The sequence below is a fragment of the Anolis carolinensis genome, chromosome 1 (assembly GCF_035594765.1).
Source record: "Anolis carolinensis isolate JA03-04 chromosome 1, rAnoCar3.1.pri, whole genome shotgun sequence".
Lineage (NCBI taxonomy): Eukaryota > Metazoa > Chordata > Lepidosauria > Squamata > Dactyloidae > Anolis > Anolis carolinensis.
The window spans coordinates 230,969,878-230,992,606 of record NC_085841.1 but is presented as its reverse complement, the minus strand read 5'-3'; the positions used below and the strand labels follow the sequence as shown (position 1 = coordinate 230,992,606).

At 36.8% G+C, this 22,729-nt stretch overlaps 1 protein-coding gene across 5 annotated transcripts in view; it reads right to left on the bottom strand.

Moving 5' to 3' along the window:
* The window catches only part of lrp1b (LDL receptor related protein 1B), a 1,066,453-nt gene that overhangs the window by 195,711 nt on the left and 848,013 nt on the right, over window positions 1-22,729 (bottom strand). For all 5 annotated transcript variants that reach the window (XM_016994954.2, XM_062970961.1, XM_062971003.1 and 2 more), the window contains 5 exons: window positions 9,340-9,480; window positions 8,223-8,348; window positions 5,149-5,280; window positions 2,714-2,848; window positions 1,175-1,304 (listed from right to left, as the gene is read on the bottom strand). In XM_016994954.2, the coding sequence (XP_016850443.2) occupies window positions 1,175-1,304; window positions 2,714-2,848; window positions 5,149-5,280; window positions 8,223-8,348; window positions 9,340-9,480 (664 nt within the window). The remainder of the gene's footprint in view (window positions 1-1,174; window positions 1,305-2,713; window positions 2,849-5,148; window positions 5,281-8,222; window positions 8,349-9,339; window positions 9,481-22,729) is intronic.

Here is a 22,729-nt window from a genome sequence, read left to right as displayed (position 1 = left end):
GTTTTAGCCAGGTTGCTAACGGGCTGGCTACAGAGAGTGGACAACCCCTCTGTTGCAGCAGCTCCAATGGCTGTCAGTCTGTTTCAAGGCACAATTTAAAGTGCTTGCTATGAGCTTTAAAGCCCTAGATGGTTCAGGTTCAGGCTATTTGGCTGACTGCACCCCTTTGTACAAATCTGTCTGAGTGCTGAGATCTTCAGGAGAGGCACTTCTCTCAGTCCAACCTCCATCTCAAGCTTGGTTGGTGGAAACAAGAGAGCGGGCCTTCCTCCTCAGTGGCTGCCTCACGACTCTGGAATTCCCTTCTTCCCAGGAAAGACAGAATGCCCCCCTCCCTGCTGTCCTTCCGGCAGCAGACTGAAACCTTTTTATTCAGGGCCTTTGAAAGGAGGAAGTTTTTAAGATCAAGTCAGGGGGTGCTGTGGTTTTTAGCTTTGAATATGTTTTTGTGGATTTTCACTGTGAACATTTTAATACCATTGATAATTATTTTTGTTTTAATGTTTGTATTTTTGTAGAATTTAAAATATAATGAAAAGCTTTTAATCTAAGCTGCTTTTAATCTCCTTGTGGAGAAAAATAGTAAGATATAAACAAACATAAAAAAATGATTATGTTGATGGAGGTTTCCATCATCACCTCCTAAGTGCAGGCTCTTGTCCTCCCCTATAGTTGCTCCTAAAAGACAGGAGACTTACAAAAATGGTGTAGGATGGGAGGCAAGAGTTTGCTAGAGGAGGTAAAAATGACTTGTGCTGGTTTCAGGCAGAAGTAGCTGAAAATGATGAGTGAGAATAATGAATTTACAAAGAATTCATCAGCATACAAAACATTTTTGAGATTTTTTTCAAAACGTTTTATAATTGTTGACAGATTCCTGAATATCACAAATGTGCATTATTACTACATTATTCATAAAGGTTTCTGTTAATGTATTAATTGGCTAATTTCATAAATAATCATTGATACAGGTTGTGCCTGTATTATTCTGTAAGTAAACTATCTTTCAAAATTGAGAATGGACTAGCGAATATAATAAGGTATCATAAAATAGCATAGGGATGAGAATTATGAAGCCCTTCACACATTGTTGAGCTGCAGCTTCCAGCAGTCCTAGTCAGCATTCTGTTCAATAGATTTGATCAATTGCATGCATACTAATTTATCATGTTACCCTTTTTCTGGGTGTACTGCTATAGCTCTTGGCTGGTCCAGACCTTGAGAAATAACAACATATCGAAAGGAGCCATTGAGCCTGGCAACTTCAATAAAGTTGAAGCCATGATCAGTCCAAAATATATTACCTAGAAAAAAAAAACAAATTGTTATTTTCCTTGATTTGTAATGGTTCAGTGGTATCATGCTTGTTTGAAATTTTGGCCCAACAGTGCTCATTGTATTTCTACATTTAAAGACAAACATTGTATTTTTTGTAAAACTACCTCTTTTCTAGTTAACATGAACTTTTAAACTCTGATGCCAATTTAACAATATAGTTATCTTCATAACTAATCATCAAATGGAGACAATACATACTGCAAAGCAAACTGAAAGATGTAAATTTTCTTATTCCTGAAGGCTACATGTATGAAAAATCTAAGTCATGTCTAAAGATGCAATTACATGGGCCACTGACCATGGAGCCGGGCTGGAGTAGCAGTACTTCAGGCCAGCCGTGAGGCTGGCTACATTGCTTTCCTCCTCCTGCTGGGTGGCCATCCTTACCTGTGTTGTTCTGGCTGATTTAAATGATTTAGAGATGTGTGAGAGAAAGGAAGGTAGTGATTCCCCTCTCTGAATCACACAGGTACCTTTGCTTATATGGGAGTAGGCAACCAGGGATGTCTAGGACCTCATTGGAGATCCATGGCCACAGCTACGTTGGCAACAACACAACACAGGTAAGTGACATTACATTTCCCCCATGCTGTAAATCAGAACCAGCTCAACTACCCTGAAGTGCAAGGCTGCCATGGAGCTTCAGGGAAGCTCCAAAACATTTTCCGACTTTCTCTTATATGGGCACAACTGTGTTAGGTGCCCCACAATGTGGGCGAGAGGGCTCCATGTATCACGTAAATTCCATGGAACTAATTCCCTCCACTTCTGAGCATAGTTCCCATGTTGATATGCCCTAACTTGTAAATAGAAAGCGGGACAGGAAGGGACAAATTAATCAACTTTTAAAATGTGGTGTCTAGTGATGAAGTTCAAAAAAAACTTATGCTATTGTATTGCTCATTTCTTCTTAAAGTTGGTACTAGGATTGGAAGTAATATTCAAAATTGTTCAGAGAATGGTTGAAAAACAAGTTTTCCAATTGTTACAAAGGTCTAATGAGAAGAATCCTGGACTAATGCAAATATTTGCTGTTCAAGACTTATTCTGCAAAAAATGTTTCAACACAGAACTATTCATTCCTGTGCAGAAAATTTTGTAATTAGGGATCTTTTTATACATGGTTAATTTGCAAGGAATGTAGAAATATTGCTTTCCACACAGAATATGCTCTTTTCTGTGAAAAATCAACACATGAAATTTGTACAGAAGAAACTCTGAATTGTCTTGACAGTTTTCCATTTGAACAGTGTGGGATTTTGAAATACTTTCAAGCAGTAGGAACAATAATGTTGAAGTTGTTTATTGTTACACAATCCTTTTACATATTTTCATAAAGAATTTAAAATCTTTAAAATTAAAGAACTGTTTGTACCCGCAATCCAGTCCACTGCAATGCCTTCAACTCTTCCCAAACCATTGGTGATGATGTCTTCTTTCCAGGTCTGATCCCTTCTAGCTCTACTTATTTTGTTGAATCCCATGTCTGTCCAGTAGATTGTATCATTACCTATAAAATAAAAATTGGATTAGGATGGAAAATAACAAAGCTGTAATATAATACATCAATCTACTTCAAAGAATCTTGTCCCATATTGTTTCCATGTTTGATTTTTAAAGACATCATGAAAAACATACAGATTCCTGTAAACATTTTTGTTTGCAAACTTCTCCTAGGGAACTGAGATGATACCAAAAGCAAATTTAAACTAGGGCTTGATTTTAAGACTTTGGATTTTCCTTAAGATTTATGCTGGGAGAACACAGGCTTAGAATTAAATAAATAAATAATATCACAATATGAACTAAGAAGTCTGTCATAAATATTAAATATTAACTGGGTATTTTTGATTACAAAAATGTAGGCCAAAGCCTGTTAAGAGTTAGTGGACCAAAGCTAGCGTCCCTCAGAAAAGAGTGAGTAGGCCGAAACCTGTTACAGGCAAAACTTGTTACCTATTCACAGGAAAAAATTGTCACCTTCAAACTACTAAAGTATCTCAGCCACTGGTATGTGGAGAGGGGCGGTCAGTCAGGTGGGCCACATCAGAGCTGGCCAGTTTCCTAAGAACATATATTGCCAGATGTCTACAAGAACATGTGAACATATCCTTGATTGTGGGGTCCCAAATGTGCATGCCAAATCCTGACACTGTATAAGTTAAGAACAGGTGTTGGTGCCAAAACAATGGATTTTGGCACGACTCGTGGACAGGTTGAGCCATATCCAACTCCATTTCACTGTCAAACCACTCATCCCTCTAAGTTGTCTGCGCCAGCCAGATGTCTAAGGAAGAAGGCAAGTAGGTAAAAGGCAAGAAATCAGAAGCCCCTTTAACCAAATGTTCTTCAACATTACTAGTGTTTCTTTGTTCTCCATTCAGATGGATTCCCCCCACAACACTGTGATGGCTCAAGAGGCTGCTGATTTCTAACCTTTTACCCACCAATTCTTGTTCCACTACACAAACCTCCTCTTTGGTTGCTCACTGCCAGCCACTCATCTCTCCCTTTTCCTCCCCAACTTCTTTGAGGAAGCAAGTCCTTTAGTCAAGTATTCCTCGGTACCACTGGTGCTTTCTTGTTTTTGTCAGTCTTGTCCACCAAATTACTGCTAAACAGCTGCACACTGTATAATAGTCCAAAGCAGTCCAAAGTCATCCACAGCAGTCAGCCAAAATAAGGGTGAGACACAAGAGTAATTCAAAATCCTTTCCAAAATGTTCTAAGCCAAGTAATCTCACCAACACTAAGGCTGCAAGCCAAAACATATTCCACACACCAAAGTCAAGGTGCACCAGCAGCGATTCTAGCTGTAACAATTTCACCTGAAAATTAACAATTGATCCAGCCTCCAGCTACTTATGCCAGTTTCCCAAGTGATCCCACCTGTTGGCCCTCCTCTGAGCCAACTGACCACATCTCCTCACATTGAATGGCATCAGCCCTTAATTGCAGTCTAGCTGGAATACTTAATTCTTGGTTTGCTTCTTGAAGCCCCTGACCCTGCCCTGACTCAGCATTCCTATCTCTGTGGGGATGCTGCTCCTGCTCTGAAGAAATGGGTTCCTCAGTGTCAGAATGCTCGTGCTGCTGGTCTATGTTTCTCCTTGACTCAGATTCTGGGCGAAGAAACCTTTCCCCTTCATCCTCATCCTCAGCACAAGCCATGACATTTTTCCATTCAGATGAACCTCCTCCCTGTTGCTTTGGCTCAAGTGGCTGCTGATTTATGTTTTTCGCTTCCCTTCCTCAGCCACAGACAACCTAATGCTTCCTTAGAGAAGTCTGGGGGGAGATGCTCACCATTCAAAAGGATCTCCACTCAAACCACTACTGTGGCAACAGCTTTTGCCTGCCTGCTCTGGCTCCACCATTTGTAGTTGGCTGCATATCTCTTCAAAAATGTCAGGGAGGACAAGACAAGCAATCTGACTTCAAACAACCACAGGCAAGTGGTGAAGAGTCAATTGGGAAGAGCCTATTATAAAAGAAGCACTTACCCCGTAAGCTTTATTTGCCAAGGAAGGCTATTACAGAGAGATGCCACCACTGTTATTCTCCTGCCCAGGCATTCAAAAAGGCAAGAGGTGACAATGGGACACACAGAGGTATCATTTTTACCCATGTATAATTCAACTCCTCCTTTTGAGGTCAATTTTTGACATACATTTTTACTTATACATTAGTATATACTGTATATATTGCTTTCTTACATTCATTTTTCTTAGCTGAGGAACATCATTCTATAAATGGTAAACTATGATTTAAAATATGTGTATAAAAGGACAAATATTTGTATTTATTCACCTGCATGAAAATCTATACCAACAGCAAAAGAAGTTCCAGATATCGGCATTAATGCATCTGTTTTATCATTTGGATCAAGGGGAATTCCTCTAATTCCTTCATGAACAGAATACATGAGGAATGATTCTATGCCTAAAGAAAACATACACAGCAACATGAAAAATTGCTCAAACAGTCACCATTTGAAATTACAAATAAAAACTGTTGCTTGGGGCAAGAACAATAAAACATCAGAGCCACAATTAGACATGTAGAGACGAGCCAGCTAAAGGGATATCGGAAAAGATGAGGAAAGCAATGAGCTGCAGCAAATTCAGGGGGCTCTTTTATGTCCAGCATCTAACTTATTGAGAGGTGCATGAACTACCAAACAGTAAACAAAATGCAAAAGAGGCTGCAAATCCATTTCTGAGCCAAACTATATGTGTTGTGTTGAAACTATATGCTTTGCAACCAATTTAAAAGACAAATTATTGCTTCTAAGAGCATAAGATCTCGCCTTGCGCCACTCAGAACAGCACAGGACCCTGACTGTTGACTGGGGTTGTTGGGTGAAGAAATTACAAAGCTAATGGATAGAAGCACTCTCACCACTATAGAAATTATCAATGGTAGACAGTATTACTTACTATGTGGGTTGTTTTATTCTAGTCTTACAATAGTTCTAAATACCCTAAAGACACCCGATGGCCAGCTCTGGTTAGTACTTGAGTGGAGAGTCTTATTGAATATCATATATTGTGGACTACATTTCAGAGGAAGGAACTGGCAAAACAACCCATAGGATTCCTTAAATAATTATAATTTTTGAGATGTATGGGTTCACCAAAAATCAACAGGCAAATTGAAGGCACATATACATATAGCTTTATAGCCCATCTTTGGCAGCAGTGAGAGTAACATACTGCATCAAGTAGTTTTGGACTCCTGTTTTAGTGTTAAAAAAAACCCAGAAAATTTACCAGCTGAATATCTTGTTTACTATAATGAGGTAAATATTGACATCTTTCTGCTACATACAAAGGTAAGTAATTCTAAATAACTATTAGTTAGTGTCTAAGGCCGTCTGGGTTGTGTTACCCACTGCCATGCAAAGATGATGACTTGTTAACCCAGAAAATTATTGTCACAAATCATGTCATGCTTTGTAATGAGTTACTTCCAAGCTTTGGCCAGGACACAGTTTATTCTTACTAAACCATAAAGTGGAACACTGTCTGAGCATTTATCAAGTTTGAGTTTTTTGTGATGATAGCTGAAATAAAATCAAATTTTCAAAGAACCAATTAATTATTTGGTGAATGCAATCTACCGACTCAGTAGATCAATATACATATCAATAAAATATAGCACTGATGGTAAAATCAAACTGAGTAAATGTTATCTCTAGGAATCTCTAGGGGCCCATCCAGACAAGGCCCATATCATGGGATCTCCAGTGGTCTTACCAGAGGCGTCCAAACAACATTTCCAGTAAAACCGAATTAATTAACGACAAAGCAGGAAAACCCTGGTTTGTCCCAAATTAATTTGATACTCTATTAGACACGGGTCTTCCTGAAAGACCCAGGTCTAACAGCATATGGGCCCTGTGAAGACAGACTACCAAGGGGTCAGCCCGTGCAGCCCAATTCATTTTTTCGGCTGGTAGGCTCAGAGAAATGAAGAAGGAACCCGCCCCCTCCCCAAATCCCCCCATAAAACCTTTAAAAGAAAAGAAAAACTTACCTGGCTGCCATTATGCCTTTTGGCATTGTCTTTAGAATGTACCAATGTAGCGCTAAGAGATTTGGGGGGGGCGGCAAATAGCTCCTCCTCCTTAGCACTACATTGGTATGTTCCAAAAACCATGCTGAAAGGCATAATGGCAGCCAAGAAAGTTATTTTCTATTTTAAGGCCTTTGGGGGGGGGGTGTCTCAGTGCCCTCCCAGAAGGTACTGGGAGGGCATCTAGAAAGCATGCGATTTAGGGAGAGGTGTGTGGACTTTAACCCATACCAAAGCAGGTTTTTAAAATAATTGTAGAATGATAAGAACACATTTCGTTTATTAGATTTAGAGACAATTGTTTTCCAAATATCTCTGTATTACTTGATTTTAAACCATTTTCTATAATAATAAGAACAAATTGATTTTTTTAAATATAGAGAAACAACCACATGTTTGTATATTAGTTTTTTGTTTTTGTTTTTTTAAAAAAACCTATATATTTGCAAATTTTGTAATGAGAAAATTTTGGGATTACTTATAGTAATTATTATTATTATTATTATTTACGATATTTATATCCCATCCTTCTCACCCAATAGGGGACTCAGGGCGGCTTACAATAAAACACATATATAAAATTGTACAATACATTGTGAATCAATTAAAAAGTTATGAAATTACATCAGACATTCATTATTATTATTATTACCCTGCCTTCTTCCCTGAGGGAACTCATGGTGGCTAACAGCCATAAACTTTGATCAATTTAAAACAAAGCAAATACAAAAAATTAAAAACAATTAAACAGTATTGTGTGTGTTAGGTTAAAATGCATTGAAAATACAATAAATACAACTGAAATGCATTTCAACCCCCCCCCCCCCCAAATCCCACTCAGAAGCTCCCTAGCAATGTGCCCCTTATTCTTCTCCAAATGCCAGCAGATAAAAGTATCAGCCTGCTTGCAGAAAGCCAGTGGGGATGGGTCCACCCTAGTTTTTCTTGGGAGAGAGCTCCAAAGTCTGGGAGAAGCCACCAAAAGACCCTCGCCCGTGTTCCCACCAAACACACTTGAGAAGGCCCTCCCCAGTCAATTGTAAATGTCTACTAGGTTCATAGAAAGAGAAATCCTGGACCGGAGTCATGTAGGGCTTTGTACAGCAGCACTTTGAATTGTGCCTGAAAACATGTTGGCAGCCAGTGGAACTGCTGCAACAGAAGAATTGGCAGCTCCCTGGAGCCAGCCTCAGTTAGCAGTTTCAAAATAAATGCATTTTTCCTTTTGAAGTATTTGATAGTGAATTAATTTATTATTTTTAAAAATAAATCTTTTATCCAGTATTTATAAATCCAAATAATTGTACCTTGACATGACATTCGATTTTTCCTAAGGTTGTAGCCTATTGTACACAAGCATGTTCTAGTTGATTCTGAGGTTGGTAAACAGAGCTGGGAACATCCTCCATTATTGTGTTGACAGGAATTACTACCTATCACACAAGACAGAAGAAAGAAAACTGTAAAGCTTGGTAGATAATGACATAATTTTGCATAAACTTCCAATATTTAAGTTCTTATCTTGTAGATCATTCGAGAGAAGAACACAATTCCTGATGCACTCAATTGTCCTGTCATCCTGGCATTCAGCGGTAAACGATTGGCTGTCCTGACTATCCAGCCAAGACATTTAAGGGGCCTTGGGGCAAGGGAGAGAGCAGATGGTTCTGGCTTTTCAACAACCATCCTCTCCATGTTTAATTGTTCTGTTTTCTCACAATTTGGGATGGGTGGTTGGCATGGGTCATGGATCCAAGATAAAAAGTCACAGTGCAGGTGGGGGAACCCGAATTGGGGGTGTAGCTTTGATGGGTACCACCAAGGTAGGGATGGACTCAGACTACAACAGGTACCTTGGGCCTGAGACAAACATGGGTGTGGTGGATTGTCTCAAGCAACCACAACTGATAACCAGGATCAAGCCAGTTATGAGACAAAGATCACCAGCAGATGGGCTGACTGAGGACAGGATCCAGACCCATTGAAGGCCAAACCTTGTGAGCTGTAACCAAATATAGTTGGGGCCTTTAAGACTCAAAAAAATGTGTCTACACTGGTGTATATGTGTACGAACAAGAGCGAACAGCCCCACATACATGGGAATTGCAGTGACTGAGTTGTGCTTGAGTTTGACCTTGTTCCTTTAGCCTTCTGTCTGCAATCTTGCCTTTGAATCCATCCTCTTCCCTTAGTTTCACCTATCCCATATATTCTTGTTGCTGGTCCAATCAGGGCCAAGGATGACAGATTCTGATCCTCTTGCATGCAGTTACCAAAGGATACACGAAGCCACAAAAGAATTGAGGAACTTGAAAAAATTGTTTGTAATCTGTTGAGTCTGAAAATGAATATAAACTTTCCATGGATTTCTAGATGCAATCCTGTTAGCACTAGTAATTCATAATCAAACATAATGTGGCATACCTTGTTGTGCTGCTTTGTCATATATTTTCATATGCACAACTCCTGATGTTTTGTTTCTCAGGACTGTAGGATTCCTTCCATCTTTTTTATTGCAGGTACCTATCTGGCCCAGGTTTTGGTCTGCCCACCATAGTTTCCTATCTGTAAAAACAAAATTACAGTTTGTAGAAAACATTTAAAAATAAATACATAACCACAATAAGTATTTAAATATCTAAATGGGACTTGGCTATGTAAAACCATTATGTCTGTAAAATAAAATTAAAAAAAATCGTTATATATAGTTGTCTGCTTCCTACATATTATAGTTTATTTTTAAATGTTTATAAATAATATAGTGCAGGCAGTGGATATCAGAAAAAGACCTAGGACAGTCCAAATAACATAACATATTTCCATAACATCCCAAATGCCTTTCTTAACATTACTTTTAATATGAAAAAGATAAAAACTAGCCTAGCTTCTCCATTTTGAAAAGAACAAAAATCGCATTTTAATTCCTATGCCAAGAATCACCTTTAGAAGCAAGTCCTTGTAGTAATTTTGAGGAGATATGGGCAAAACATTAATCCAGGAATAGCAAATTAATCTTTGGGAGCATTATTTTTGTCCATAAAACATTCAGATAGAAATATATTGAGGCGTGGAAGTTTTTGTGGGCAGCAGGCTTGGAAGATTGGAAGATTAATAAAAGGCATTCAGTCCGCATGCAGTGGCTTGCAAATAGAATGACATTCAGATATTTAAAAATATATACAGTATTTTGTTTTACAAAATATACAGATTTATTACATTTTTCAGAAACTTCTAAGAATAATTATAAGTTGTCTGGGATCCACAAGTGTGCTCAGTGTATTTCTGCTGGCACTGAAAGGAAAAGGGTGGGACAGTATTGTCTTTGATTTCTTAATCTAGAATTTGCTTCCACACAAATGGAGGCAAGTCTAGATCCCATTTCACATGATAAAAAGTGGGAAACATGAGCAAAATAAACGTGCACTTACAATGGTGAAACAGACAAAATCAGTAAGTATTTTTTTTTTTTGTTGGCAAGAGTGCATCCATCAGAAACTACATGGGATCCATACATATGAATAATAAACATCTAATATGATTGAATTGTGTGTTTCTAAAGTTATGTAGCTCCATTAAGAATTAGGCAAGTTCACAATTAAATACCACTCAAAAAGAAATTGATTGCCAATTCATTTTGAAAACAATACTGACTGATGGCATGCTGTAAAGTGCGAGTGGTTTCAGACCGGGGATTCTGGCACTGAAATTCAATTTCTTTACCCTCTTAGATACTGTAGCAGCTTGAAAGTGAAAAGAATTGCTGAGATGATCTCTACAGAGATTTACAAAGTCATTTTGAATTCTTAATTAACGCCTATAGATTGCATTCATCAAGGGCTCCTGCAATTTGCATCCCCCTGAGCTTTTATGGTTATATATGCAAGCAAATATAACAAAAATCGTAGACATGCTTCATGATAAACATTTTGCTTGTACATACTAGACTGCAATTTTTTTAGAAGCAGTACATGTATGCATGTGCCCTCAAGTTGCCTGTAAACCTATCAAGACCTATGCATTTCATAGGCCTTTGTTATGCAAAGAATATTTGGCAGCTGATATTCATTGTCAGTCTCCTATCCTGTACTAATCTGTGCTGACCCTGCTTATCTTCCAAATCAGATGGAATCTTGTGCCTTTATGATATTTAGACTGACTATAAGATCAGAATAAAACAATTCTATACCATTTATTAAGCTACTATAAGCAGTATAAACGTGTACAAATATAAGGGAAGCAGACAGAATATTCACAGTTCGTAAACATAGACCCCATCCCCAAAATCTTTTAATAGAGCTTTGTATATTATTTTTCAGACAAAATCCTCAGTGCTGAGCTACTGTTTATTAACAAGTTTAGATTAAAACATTATTTCTGTTATAAATTATACATAGCACATGTCTGCCTGGCACTGTAACACAGAACATGAAATCTAGAAGACCATTCATTTCTTGTTTAATTATTCTCTCCTGAAACTGTCTTAGAGAAAAAGCAGCAGTTCAGCCTCTGGAAATCTGACAAGATATATTCACAACTTGAGTTAGAGACTAGCCAAGAAATAATATAAGCTGTTCTAAGAACCTTGATGGGACAGCTGAATACAAATAGAATTGGTTAAGGCAGAAATATATCTGTATGGCAATTCTAATTGCCAATATTTATCAATGAAGCACAAGCATTTGAATTTTTTATGGCTTGCCAATTAATGTTGGAGATCACCAAGCCAGGAGAAAAATCAGTTGTCACTCCATTCCATGCAGTGATCCATTTGGTTGAATCATAACTGAAAAATGTAATTCCCAGGAATGGGCAAATGAAGTGATCATTCATAAATTATTTAAACGTTGGGGGGGGGGGGGGAATCCTCCTTGAAAACAAGAAAAATTCTGAGGGAAAAAATCTTTTTCAGATCTTGTCAGGATTTGTAATGAAAACAAAGTACTCAAGTATACTCAAGTATAAGCCAATCTGGATATAAGCCGAGGCACCTAATTTTACCACAAAAAACTTAATGACTCGAGTATACGCCTAGAGTGGGAAATGCAGCAGCTACTGGTAAATTTCAAAATAAAAATAGATACCAATAAAATTACATTAATTGAGGCATCAGTAGGTTAAATGTTTTTGAATATTTACCATATTTCAAAGAAAAACAGTAAACTAGTTCTGTAAGTGGAAAAGTTATAGAACAGGGTTAACAAAAACAATATGGTATAATCAATAACTATAATAATAATAATAATAATAATAATAATAATAATAATAATAACAATAATAATAATAATAATTTCATTTGTATCTCACCCTATCTCCCCATGGGGATTCAGGCCAGCTTCCAACATAGTAACAGACAAACATTCAATGCCTGTATAATCAATGCAGAGCTAAATAATGATCTATAATTATATATACTAAATTCATATATGAATTTTCCCTGAAATGTTAGCAAATCCTCTCTCTCTCTATGCACATTTCCCTCCTGCAATATTTGCAAGCCCTATGTATCTATGTATATATCTATCTAGACATCTCTGTGTGTGTGTGTGCATTTCCCCTGAAACATTATCTATATATAGATAATTATAGCTATATAGGATTTGCAGAGACATAGGTACATAGGGATTGCAAAGGCTTGCAGTGGAAAATACCTATATATCTGTAGGAGAGATTAACAAATATTTCAGGGGGAAATGCTTTTATAAGATTAATGAATATATATGCTTTCTTCTTCTTCCTGCCTTGCAAGGGCTTCTCTTCCTCTCCTTTCCCCTTTTAAAAACATTCCTTAAGAGTGGGGGAGGCTTTGGAAAAGAAAACACACTGATAAGGGAGGGTAAGAGGAGAGAGAAATCTACCATATATTGCAAGCAATGGCCTCCAGGCTCCACTGCCCAGCTTGACCCCATTATACGGTGAAGGAGGCTTTTTCAGCTCAAAAAAGGGCCAAAAAAAGGTATGTCATATTGAAATACGAACTGCAGAGTCAGAATGACAAGGCAAGTTTCATAGGATGATGCAACTAGAGTGTGGTGTCTGAGGCAACCATGATGCAATGTTGGGACATCATGGACAATACAATACAATATGTGATTGGTCAGATCAAGGATAAAAGTGGCACAGCTAGCATGAGGAATGTGGATGATTGTTTATGCTGGTCTTATTGTTGCTGGTTATCATGGACAAAGAAAAAGAGAGATCTATGTGAGAGAATTGCTGTGAAAATTGCTGAGAGGAGAGAGTGAGATCTGCATGTACATATTGCAAGATAAAATACTTCCTGATTGTGGAAAGAAATCTCTGCTGTCCTTGCCTGTGTTTGCTGTTCTAATCAGGTACTACTAGATTATTAAAATACTTGGAGACCTCCCATCACTCAGATTGAGCACACAAAGTATTTCTAACCGATCCTTCCCCACTCCCCTATCTTTACATTCTGGTAGTTGTTTTCTTTGGTAGAAGTGGGATTTCTCATGCAGGTAACATTTCCAGAATGCCCCACTGTACCCTGGTTATAGTGATTATAGTGCATTTTGGGAAGCAAAATGTCAACATCTTAGAAATCACTCCACTTTCAAAAGCCATTATGCAAAATTGTTTTTAAACCTGAAGTTCATGGTATTGTAATAATGCAGTCAGGGAGAAATGTTTGAAAATTATATATATATGTATGTGTGTGTGTGTGTGTGTATATATATATATATATATATATATATATATATATATATAGGCACTATATATTGAATCCATGCATGCCTAATATTTCATAAATCATGTGCTTCTATATACAGTTAATTCAAATTTTGTAAGAATGGGAGTAAACCTTCTACAATAAACATTTGTGAGATGAAAACCATTGTAGCTACATTTAAATCAATGTTACATATCAAACTATTTCACCTATAAAGAACCAATAGCAAAGATTCACTATTTCCTTAGATATATTGCACAAATATACATTAAAATATATTTTAGGAATCTATAACATTCCTTTCTTCACATATTTCAGGTGAAAATCTTATAGACCTGAGCCAACCATTCCCCCCACCCACCCACCCCCCACACACACATCAATGTATTAATAGATTGACAAGAAGCTTAATTAGCACTCTGTATGGATTGAAAGCATTTCTAGAAGTATTCAAAAATGGTTTAAATATATGCTGGACTGATGACAAATGGTTGACAAATTTGAATTTTGAAATTGACAACTCATTGTTGTTCAGGAATTCATCTGTGTAAAATTTGTACATTGCTTTTTTATGCAGAAAACAGCATTTCAGCACAAAAACAGCATTTTCTGCAAAGGAAACAATATTTCTAGGCAGAAATATTATTCCTTGTGCAGAAAACATTAGTGGGTAATTTTGCACAAAACTTGCAAGAGACCGATTTGCATAGAAAATTACATTTTAATGAAGGAAATGGTATTATATAGTTAATAGTGAAAAGCCACCTTGAGTCCCTTCCAGGGTTGAGAAAGGCGGAGTATAAATTTCGTAAATAATAAATAAATAATAAATAAATAAATATTATAATGTACAATGTTCTGTGAAGAAAATGCTATTTTTTCCCTCATTTGCAAAAAAATGCTATTTGTGCAAAACAGCCATATGACAATGTTGTGCAGAATAAGTGCCAAACTGCAAAAGTAAAATAAAATAAAGGCAAAAACTTGGGTGCTTTTGAAAACAAGAACATTGCTAAAATTATTTGGTTCTTCATTTAGAAGCAATATAATAAATAACTACACCCATAGCACTTTGATAAGAAGAGGTGGTGCTCTCCACTGTCTAAGTAACAATCTACATATTAAATAAAATTATTCTGTAAGTATATTGAAGGAGTAAGGCATTTCTAAATGGACACAATACAATATGGGATCCATACAGAAAGCTCTAAATCAAAACTTAAGATGTAACCAAAAATGGTGAGGCAAATCTCCAAGTATGATCAGAGGATTTGGAGGGGAGCTACAACTTTCAAAAATCCCTAGGCAGTACTGTCATTAGACATGTTTAAACTCTAGTTGTGAATCATCATCCACACCAAGTCTAATCAACAATCAAAGTGCAGAACTAAATGAATAGGTCAATCCTGTCTACATCAGCAATGGTCTGTCAAACTTCTTCTGCTTTAACATGCCAGTCTGACCATATATTAACAATCTGGTATAAATAATGGTAACAATAAATGCAGCCAGGGACTATGTTACTGAGGTCAGCCAAATAAGTTTTTTCATAACCTTCACTGTTCCAGTAATGGAAGAAAAAAATCAATGAATCGATAGTGAGGTTTGAGAGCCAAAATCTATTGGCTGCAATCATGTCACAGAAATATCAAAATAGTTATTCTATGCAATAAATAATTACAAAAAAAATATTGCCATGAATCAGGTCCTATATAAGGTAACTCTCATGCTAAATGGGAATTTAACTGAGGAAACTAAAGAACATGTCTTCTACAGTTTAACACACCTCAATAAAACATATATTGGTCAGATTCTTCTGCCTAGTGTGCTGCTAATTAAGGTTGTTGCTGTTTGAATAAATAGTAAATAGTCTCTAGACCACCTACCTCTCCTGCTAATTCCAATCATGTTATTAGACAATCCTGTTATCTTTGTTCTCAGATCACATAATCATTTCTCACAACAGACATTAGAATTAGAAGACAATTCAGCATAGGGTAATCTCATCACTAGCCCTTAGAGTATTGGCCTTCTTTGCAGTCTCCTGCACCTATACAATTAAAAAAAATTCAAAAATCAAAACAGAATTCTCAAAAAAATAGCCACATGCTGTTATCTTGTTTTTAAAATATCTAAACTAGCAAATGGTTGAAATTCTTCACTGTTAGGCTACTTAAATTACATCACAACCCAACAATATGCAGGATTGTACCCAATAGGCTATATCCAATTTTAGTCCCATCTGGAGTAGAGTCAGTGAATGAAGGGATAATCCACTATTTCAATAACTTCCATCAATATAAATAAGTGTATTAAAATATTTTAAAAGCATTTAAAATGGATCTTGGCTAAGAAACCAAATGTCATAAGGGCTGATTTACTTGGTGAAAAATTGGAATAAGCAACCAAGTTGTTCTAAAGAAAATTCTGCTATCATAATCTGAAAGAACTGTCAACTCTGCTGTTCACTGGAGTGGAGAATGCACAGTCAAATATAACTCCACATATTATATTTAAACATCAGGTAGGCATGTATGGAGAAACCTTCCATGATTCTTATGAGTTCTTCATTCATTTTTAAGTACTAATTTATTAGTTTGCTGAAATCTGAAAATTCATTTAAAGAGTTCATTAGCTACATAATATTATAATTCACTTCTATAATAAAAAATGTAATATAAAAGAAATAAAAATAGAGATCTGTGCTATGAAATACGAAATTACTAACAAATAACTCTTTTATATTTCAAGTAATAGTATTTCAGAATATTTCATCATTGTATTTAAATTAATAAAATGTTTCCCAATAATTAAAACGTAATTCTGAAATAGGTTCATAATATATATAATTAAAAGTATGACTTTTTACAAAAGAGACACATAAAATGAATAATACTACTACATCAGCATTGTGTGTTCTCTTTAGAGATTTCAAGGCAGTCATCTGAATGAAAGTATTGATGGGCCATTAATTTTAATTACTGATGGTTTGAGTGCTTAGAGAAGTCACCAATATACTGTACATCGAACTGGGCAAATTGCCTAGATATATTTTGCATATTATTGCTAATATGATCAAGAATATTATGGTAATTAGAAAACCGATGGCTTGGAAAATTTATCTGTATATATTTAAAATTCTTTATAATGAATAATGCCTTTTACTGTAATTATACTTAAACCAATGTTCTTTGCATTACAAATGATTATTTTGATAGGTATGTGTTTGAAGCAATAAACTTTTTAAAAATTACTCTGTAATTACAGTACTATATATCCTGTAACTGCCACTGTTACAAGATGAAACTCTGAGCTTGTTTTTCTAATCATTTTTTCTTGTTATTTACTCAAAGGACAAAACTAAAATACTCCAGCTATTCAAAGAATGTTGTCATTTGTTTACACTATTTTGCATTACTTTGTGGGCTATACTTGAGTAAAAAGTTTGTTTCTACAATGTCATATTGATTATAAAATTCTAGCTATCATTATGAATGTTTTACTGACATATCCTAAGCCAATAAAAATAATGAACGGAAAAAGATCTTGTTGTAAGACTATCCAAATGGGTAGAAAATAGGATCTCCTCCATTAAATCCACACAATGTTTTGGTCAAGAGTATATTGTACACATAGGTACAGAAGTGTATGTCTGAAATCAGTGCATTCTTGAAAGTTTGAGTACAAAACAATGTTACATATACTAAAAGACATGTTTAGTAGTATATTTTGTCAGGAAGATTAGTAGATTGCCAAGTTGTTGTTTTTCAGTGTTTGGCAACTTTGTATTTTAAAATTAACTAACAACTTTTTTATGTTGATGGATTCCCTGACAATATGGGTTCTATAAGCAATTCATTTACTTGCTGTATATATTCCAGATATTATAAGGCAAATTAATTTTTCTTTTCTTTGACCATTTTTCGGTAATTTATTGGGTTGCAAAAAGAGTGAAGCATTATTGCTTAGCCATCACCTTTTTGTCATTGCCTGGAAATTGTACTTTGCTTTAGACTTTTTTAAATGAATGCTGCCACAATATGCACAATAGGCTTTTGTCCAGAGGTGGTTTTTCTTAAAAATATATGATTGCCTTATTAAGGAAGCAAGTGAGAGCCTCTTATTGATATGTTGTATTACTTTATTTATGTTTGTATTCTAGGCATGTGTGAACCAAAAAAATATATAAACTGTGTTCAAAAGTAGGGGGTGGTGGTGCTTCGTTGCTATAGTCTTTTCCGAACTTTAGGGGTAAACATTTTGGAACTCTAACAAAACTTACGAATCTTCGTAAGTTCTTCATTAATGGTGGTTGCGCATGCTCAATAAAGGAAGACATCATTGCCAGTGGGGAAACTTCAGGGGCTCATATCGACCTCATTTTTAAAGATATTGAGGTGAAATGTGCTACAATGGTAGAACATATTTACCACTGTTAGCTCACCAAAGTTTAGAACATTTGACTTATCCACAGATATTTGGTGAATTTTCAAAGGTTTTATAAAAACATTTTTAATAATAAAGAAAATCTGACTGGCTTCTGTAGCCCAATGTATTCAGGGAAATGTAGTTTAGCACAGTCATATGACTTCTCCTTGCTTACCATTAAAGTAATATAATGGGGAAACTTTGGGGGTTCTTATCTCCCTCATTTTTAAAGCTATTGGGGTGAAACTTGTGACAATGGTAGAACTTATTTATCATGCTTTGCCTATCAAGTTTCATAATGTTTCATTCATCTATGGGGTTTTTTTGGAAATTTTCAAAGTTTTTAAAAACATTTTAAAAAAACTACAAGAGTGATTGGCTGATAGGCATGCCAACAAGTTTGGCTTCACCTCTCAGCAGGGCTTGGTCACAGCTACATCTGAAGACATCCAAGGCTTAAGAATCGAAGGCTATTTTTGATTAAATTCTTAATATTCAAGGGGCAGTGAGCAGGTGCATCAGAACTCTCTTTGAAAGTGCTAAAGTAATCTGACTTCAAAGAACATCCGCACCAATGTGTGTACATATGTGTACATGCTAAAAATGACTAGATAATGTATTTGACAGGAAAAGAGAGTGAGAAATGAAGTACATGACAGCTCTACTAGATAAATCATGCTTTAAATTTAATGTCAGATTAGCACAATTTTAGTATAGCATAATTCTAGATAAAGAGCACCATATTTTTAAATTCATCTAGCACATCCATCCATTTGTCAGCCTAAATCTCTTTCTCTTTTTAATCTCACTCTCTCTAGCCCATTTCTCTCACCAACTCACAATGGGATAACCTATAAAGTGGTAATGTGGAAATGCATCTGGTCCTATCCTGGAAATCACAAAGTGCCACCACTCTCATGTACTCAGTCTATACATTAGCACAAGCTTTCAAATTTTACTTTCCCCTATGATTTGTCCTAAAATAAACACACAAACACAGATTTTCTAGATAAAGTGGGGAAAGCACATTGAACAGTGAATTTTAAATATTAATAAGGAGTTGATTCCTAAATTCATTTGGTTGGCTTCTATGGGAAACGGAATCCTGGTCTAACTATAACTTTGAACTGATCCAAGAGAAATCCTCCTATGCCCATTTTATTCATATCTAAAAGGAGACTCTTGGGATCAGAATATGAGTGCTTTGGATGAGGAAAATTATTCTCATAGTATTGTGCAACTGCTAATAATATTGACAAATTTCTCCTGGATCAGACAAAACATACAAATAGAGCAACGTTCCTTCCCTCATACAGTTCAATAAGTTGGCTTTCAAACCTTAGCTTATTTTCGTGCACATTGCCTTCAGGTTTTTTTGCCTTTTGTTTTGAGTGGCTGGAGATCCATTGGTAGTGGTGGTGGCGTGTTTGCCTGTTTGGGCAACTGTTATATTTTCCAGCCAGTTGGTAGGCCTCTCGAAGTAATCCAGGTTTTTTTTTATGTATTCTTCTTTTTTGGACTGTGTTTCTATGTGATGGGGATCATGAAGTGGCAGTAGTGGCCTCCAACCAATGCCCACTCCACAAGGTACATCAGTTTCAGGGTATTAGCTCTCCTTTTCCATGCTGCATCCTTGAATAATCTTCAGATCCGGGCATGTGAATGAGTTAGTTGCTTCATCCAAAAGAGTTGCTTCTGGCAGAGCTCTGGGGTTCAGAGACATATCTTTCCGAGAAGCAAGCACATTTCAGATCAGGAGCTCCCAAACAGATCAAAAAGGTGTGGGAGTGACAGCCTCATAATGCAGTGATTACACCCTATCTTCAGATCAAGGTAACTAGGCCAGCTCATTTCAGATTGGGATCACTTCTACAGCATTTACCATGTGGCTTAACCTACAATCTGTCCAACAGTTTAGGTGCTGGGTGCCTTCAAGACGTATTTGCACCTTTTCAAGTTCTGAATATCTCTCATTTGTAAACATTGTTGTGTTTTTGTTAAAATCCTAGGTCTTGTATGAAGATACAATGAGTCCTGATCTGCAACCATAACTTGGTCTACTGGGCAGCACACCTGATCAAACTTGCCTTTTCAGGCTCAACTGGGGTTGAGTAAGTTCACCACTGTAAAAGGTTTAGATTACACTTCTTTTCTGCCTCTTTGGTAGAGGATCACTCAGGGACTCCCCTTCCAGGCTAGTGATCCACCTTAATGGGAACAATTTGGGATTGTTGAAGATAAAAGACCCTCATCCTGCAAGCTGTGCACAACTTTACGGTCATACAGAACAAGTGGCCAAGTGTACTCTTGGTCTGATCTGCTACCGTACCACAACAGATTTGAAATGGTGAAGGAGATCCATGATGCTTTGACTTAGCTTGGAGAACAGTAAACAAAGATGTGCAATACTCTGCACAGAGAGTTGGCCATTTAGTTCTTCATACTGACAAAGTTTTTTAATGCACAAAACTCCATAGAGAAGACGACATTTGTCTTTCAGATGAAGTCAACAGTCTATTCCTGTGAGACCTGCAACAAGGGGGACACATTGCTTGTGGGGGTGGCACTGGCTGTGGTGAGGTGATGAGCCCTGGTGAGCGGAGGAGGGGGTCTCATCAGCAGCAAAAAAGGCAACCCTGGCTCTGTCTAGGTGGTGGGCCCTGGTGAGTGGAGGCGAAGGGGGCAGGCCCCAGGAGCAGAAGTAGAGGAGGCAAAAGCAGCAGCATCTTGGGGCAGGCAGGGAGGCCAGCACATGCTCCTTCTGCCTCTTCTCTTCATGTCTGCCTGCCCTTTTAAATCTTTCTTTCTGACCTTTCCACCTTTCCCTTCCTTCATTTCCTTTCCTTTCCTTCTTTCTCTCTTCCTTCCACCATAGCCTCTGTCCTCCTTTTCTTTCTTCCCTTACTGCCTTCTATCCCCTTGTTATCCATCTCCCTCTTCCTTTTTCCCTTCCTCATTCCTATCCTCTTTCCATCCCTCCTTCTCTCTTCCTTTTCTTTCTTTCCTTACTGCCTTCTTTCCTTCTCATCCTTTTATTTCTTCCTCTTTTCTTCCTTTCTTTTTCCTTCCTTTTCTTTCTTCTCATCTTTTCCTCTTTTTCTCCCTCCCCCTCCCTCCCTCCTTTCCTTTCTCTTTCTTTTCTTCCTTCCTCTTTTCTTATCTTCTTTCCATCCTCCATCCATCTTCTATCTTCCTTGTCATCCTCATTTTTTTTCCTTTCCATCTCCCCTCCTTCCAATTTCCTTCTGTCTTCCTTTCCTTCCCATCTTACCATCGAGGGTTACCTGATTCTCTGTTGTTACTTTCTATTGCTGGAAGATTGGTGATCTAATATTTTTTTTATTTCTAAGCATACCACAGCTGCAATGCACACCTTTTTAGATCAAATTACAAATTACAAAGAGTGTGTTTTTTGCCACTATGCATTACATTCACCAGCAAATACTTCTTTTTGGTTTTAGAATTTTGAAAATTCGATCATGCACTAGATTTGAGTAAATATGGTGGTATTAACAGTAAGATAATTCCCCCAATCTTGATAAAGGTAATATGTTGTTCACTAACATAGATTCAATCACATAACCAGTCTTGAACCTTATTTGAAATGGAACTAGATCACTAACCTCCAAGAATTTTTAGTTCTGATCTACATAGCCAAAAATGGGCTTTGAGTTGGCAAGTGGATGGCAGTTATTCATTCCCATCCCCAAACCCAAAATCAAGTTCCACAATGATTACATTAACAAGTAGTTTTAATAACAGCAGTCCATACATCTTAATGTAATAAAATGCTTTTCATATTCAGTCATACCGTTCAGGCTAGTATTTCTTAGCACAAAGGACAAGAATCAATACAGGGTTGAGCATGTCATTTCAGACACCTATCCATATCAACTAAAAAAAATATTTAAAAAATGATCCCACAAAGCTAACCACAAGGAAGCATCAGATACTTTAACTGGTTTTCTTTCAGCAATTGTGTCAAGTTAAGTGCCTAGATCTGTAAGTTTATTCTTGAAATCTTCTGAAAATGACCACAAAGTGAATTTTAAAAATTCAAGGAATATTACTGGAATGTGTGTTAGTAACCCAAAGATTATTCAAAATAACCCTGAGAGGTAACTGTATAACCTAACAAGTAGGTTTCTTTTTCCTTTTGACTGAACACCATTTTATTGCCAATTGACCAGGTGTTCAAGACCAGAACTAAAAGACAAGTTGGATGAATTACCAGGAGTACATATGTAAGGGAACGATCATTGGAAAGGAACAATTTGCAGACAGGCACAAGCCTTTTTCTCATTTGACCCAGGTCCATGATTCCAAATACTTCAGTTATTCAGATCTGTCAGGGATGGTCCCGATTATCATTTTTCCTATGTTTTCAGCTACTTCTAAAATATCCCAGTGCCTCTCTCTTCCTCCCATTTCCCCCTCCTACATCAATTGTTGCAAACTGAGTTCAAAATAGGAAAGTAGTTTGCAGGAGTAACTATGACTCTCTTAGTTATGGGTTGGTGCTGATAATGGTTCCTCCACCTCCTTGTGGCCCCATCATAAACAAGAGTAAATCTCTCAGCTAAGTGAGGAACTGTGCCAATCACCCAATGCATGGGTTATAAGATCAGTTATCAACCAAACAGCCAACCTGTTTTACAAGATGTTATTTGAGCCCAGTCTGTTCAGATTGGGAATGCT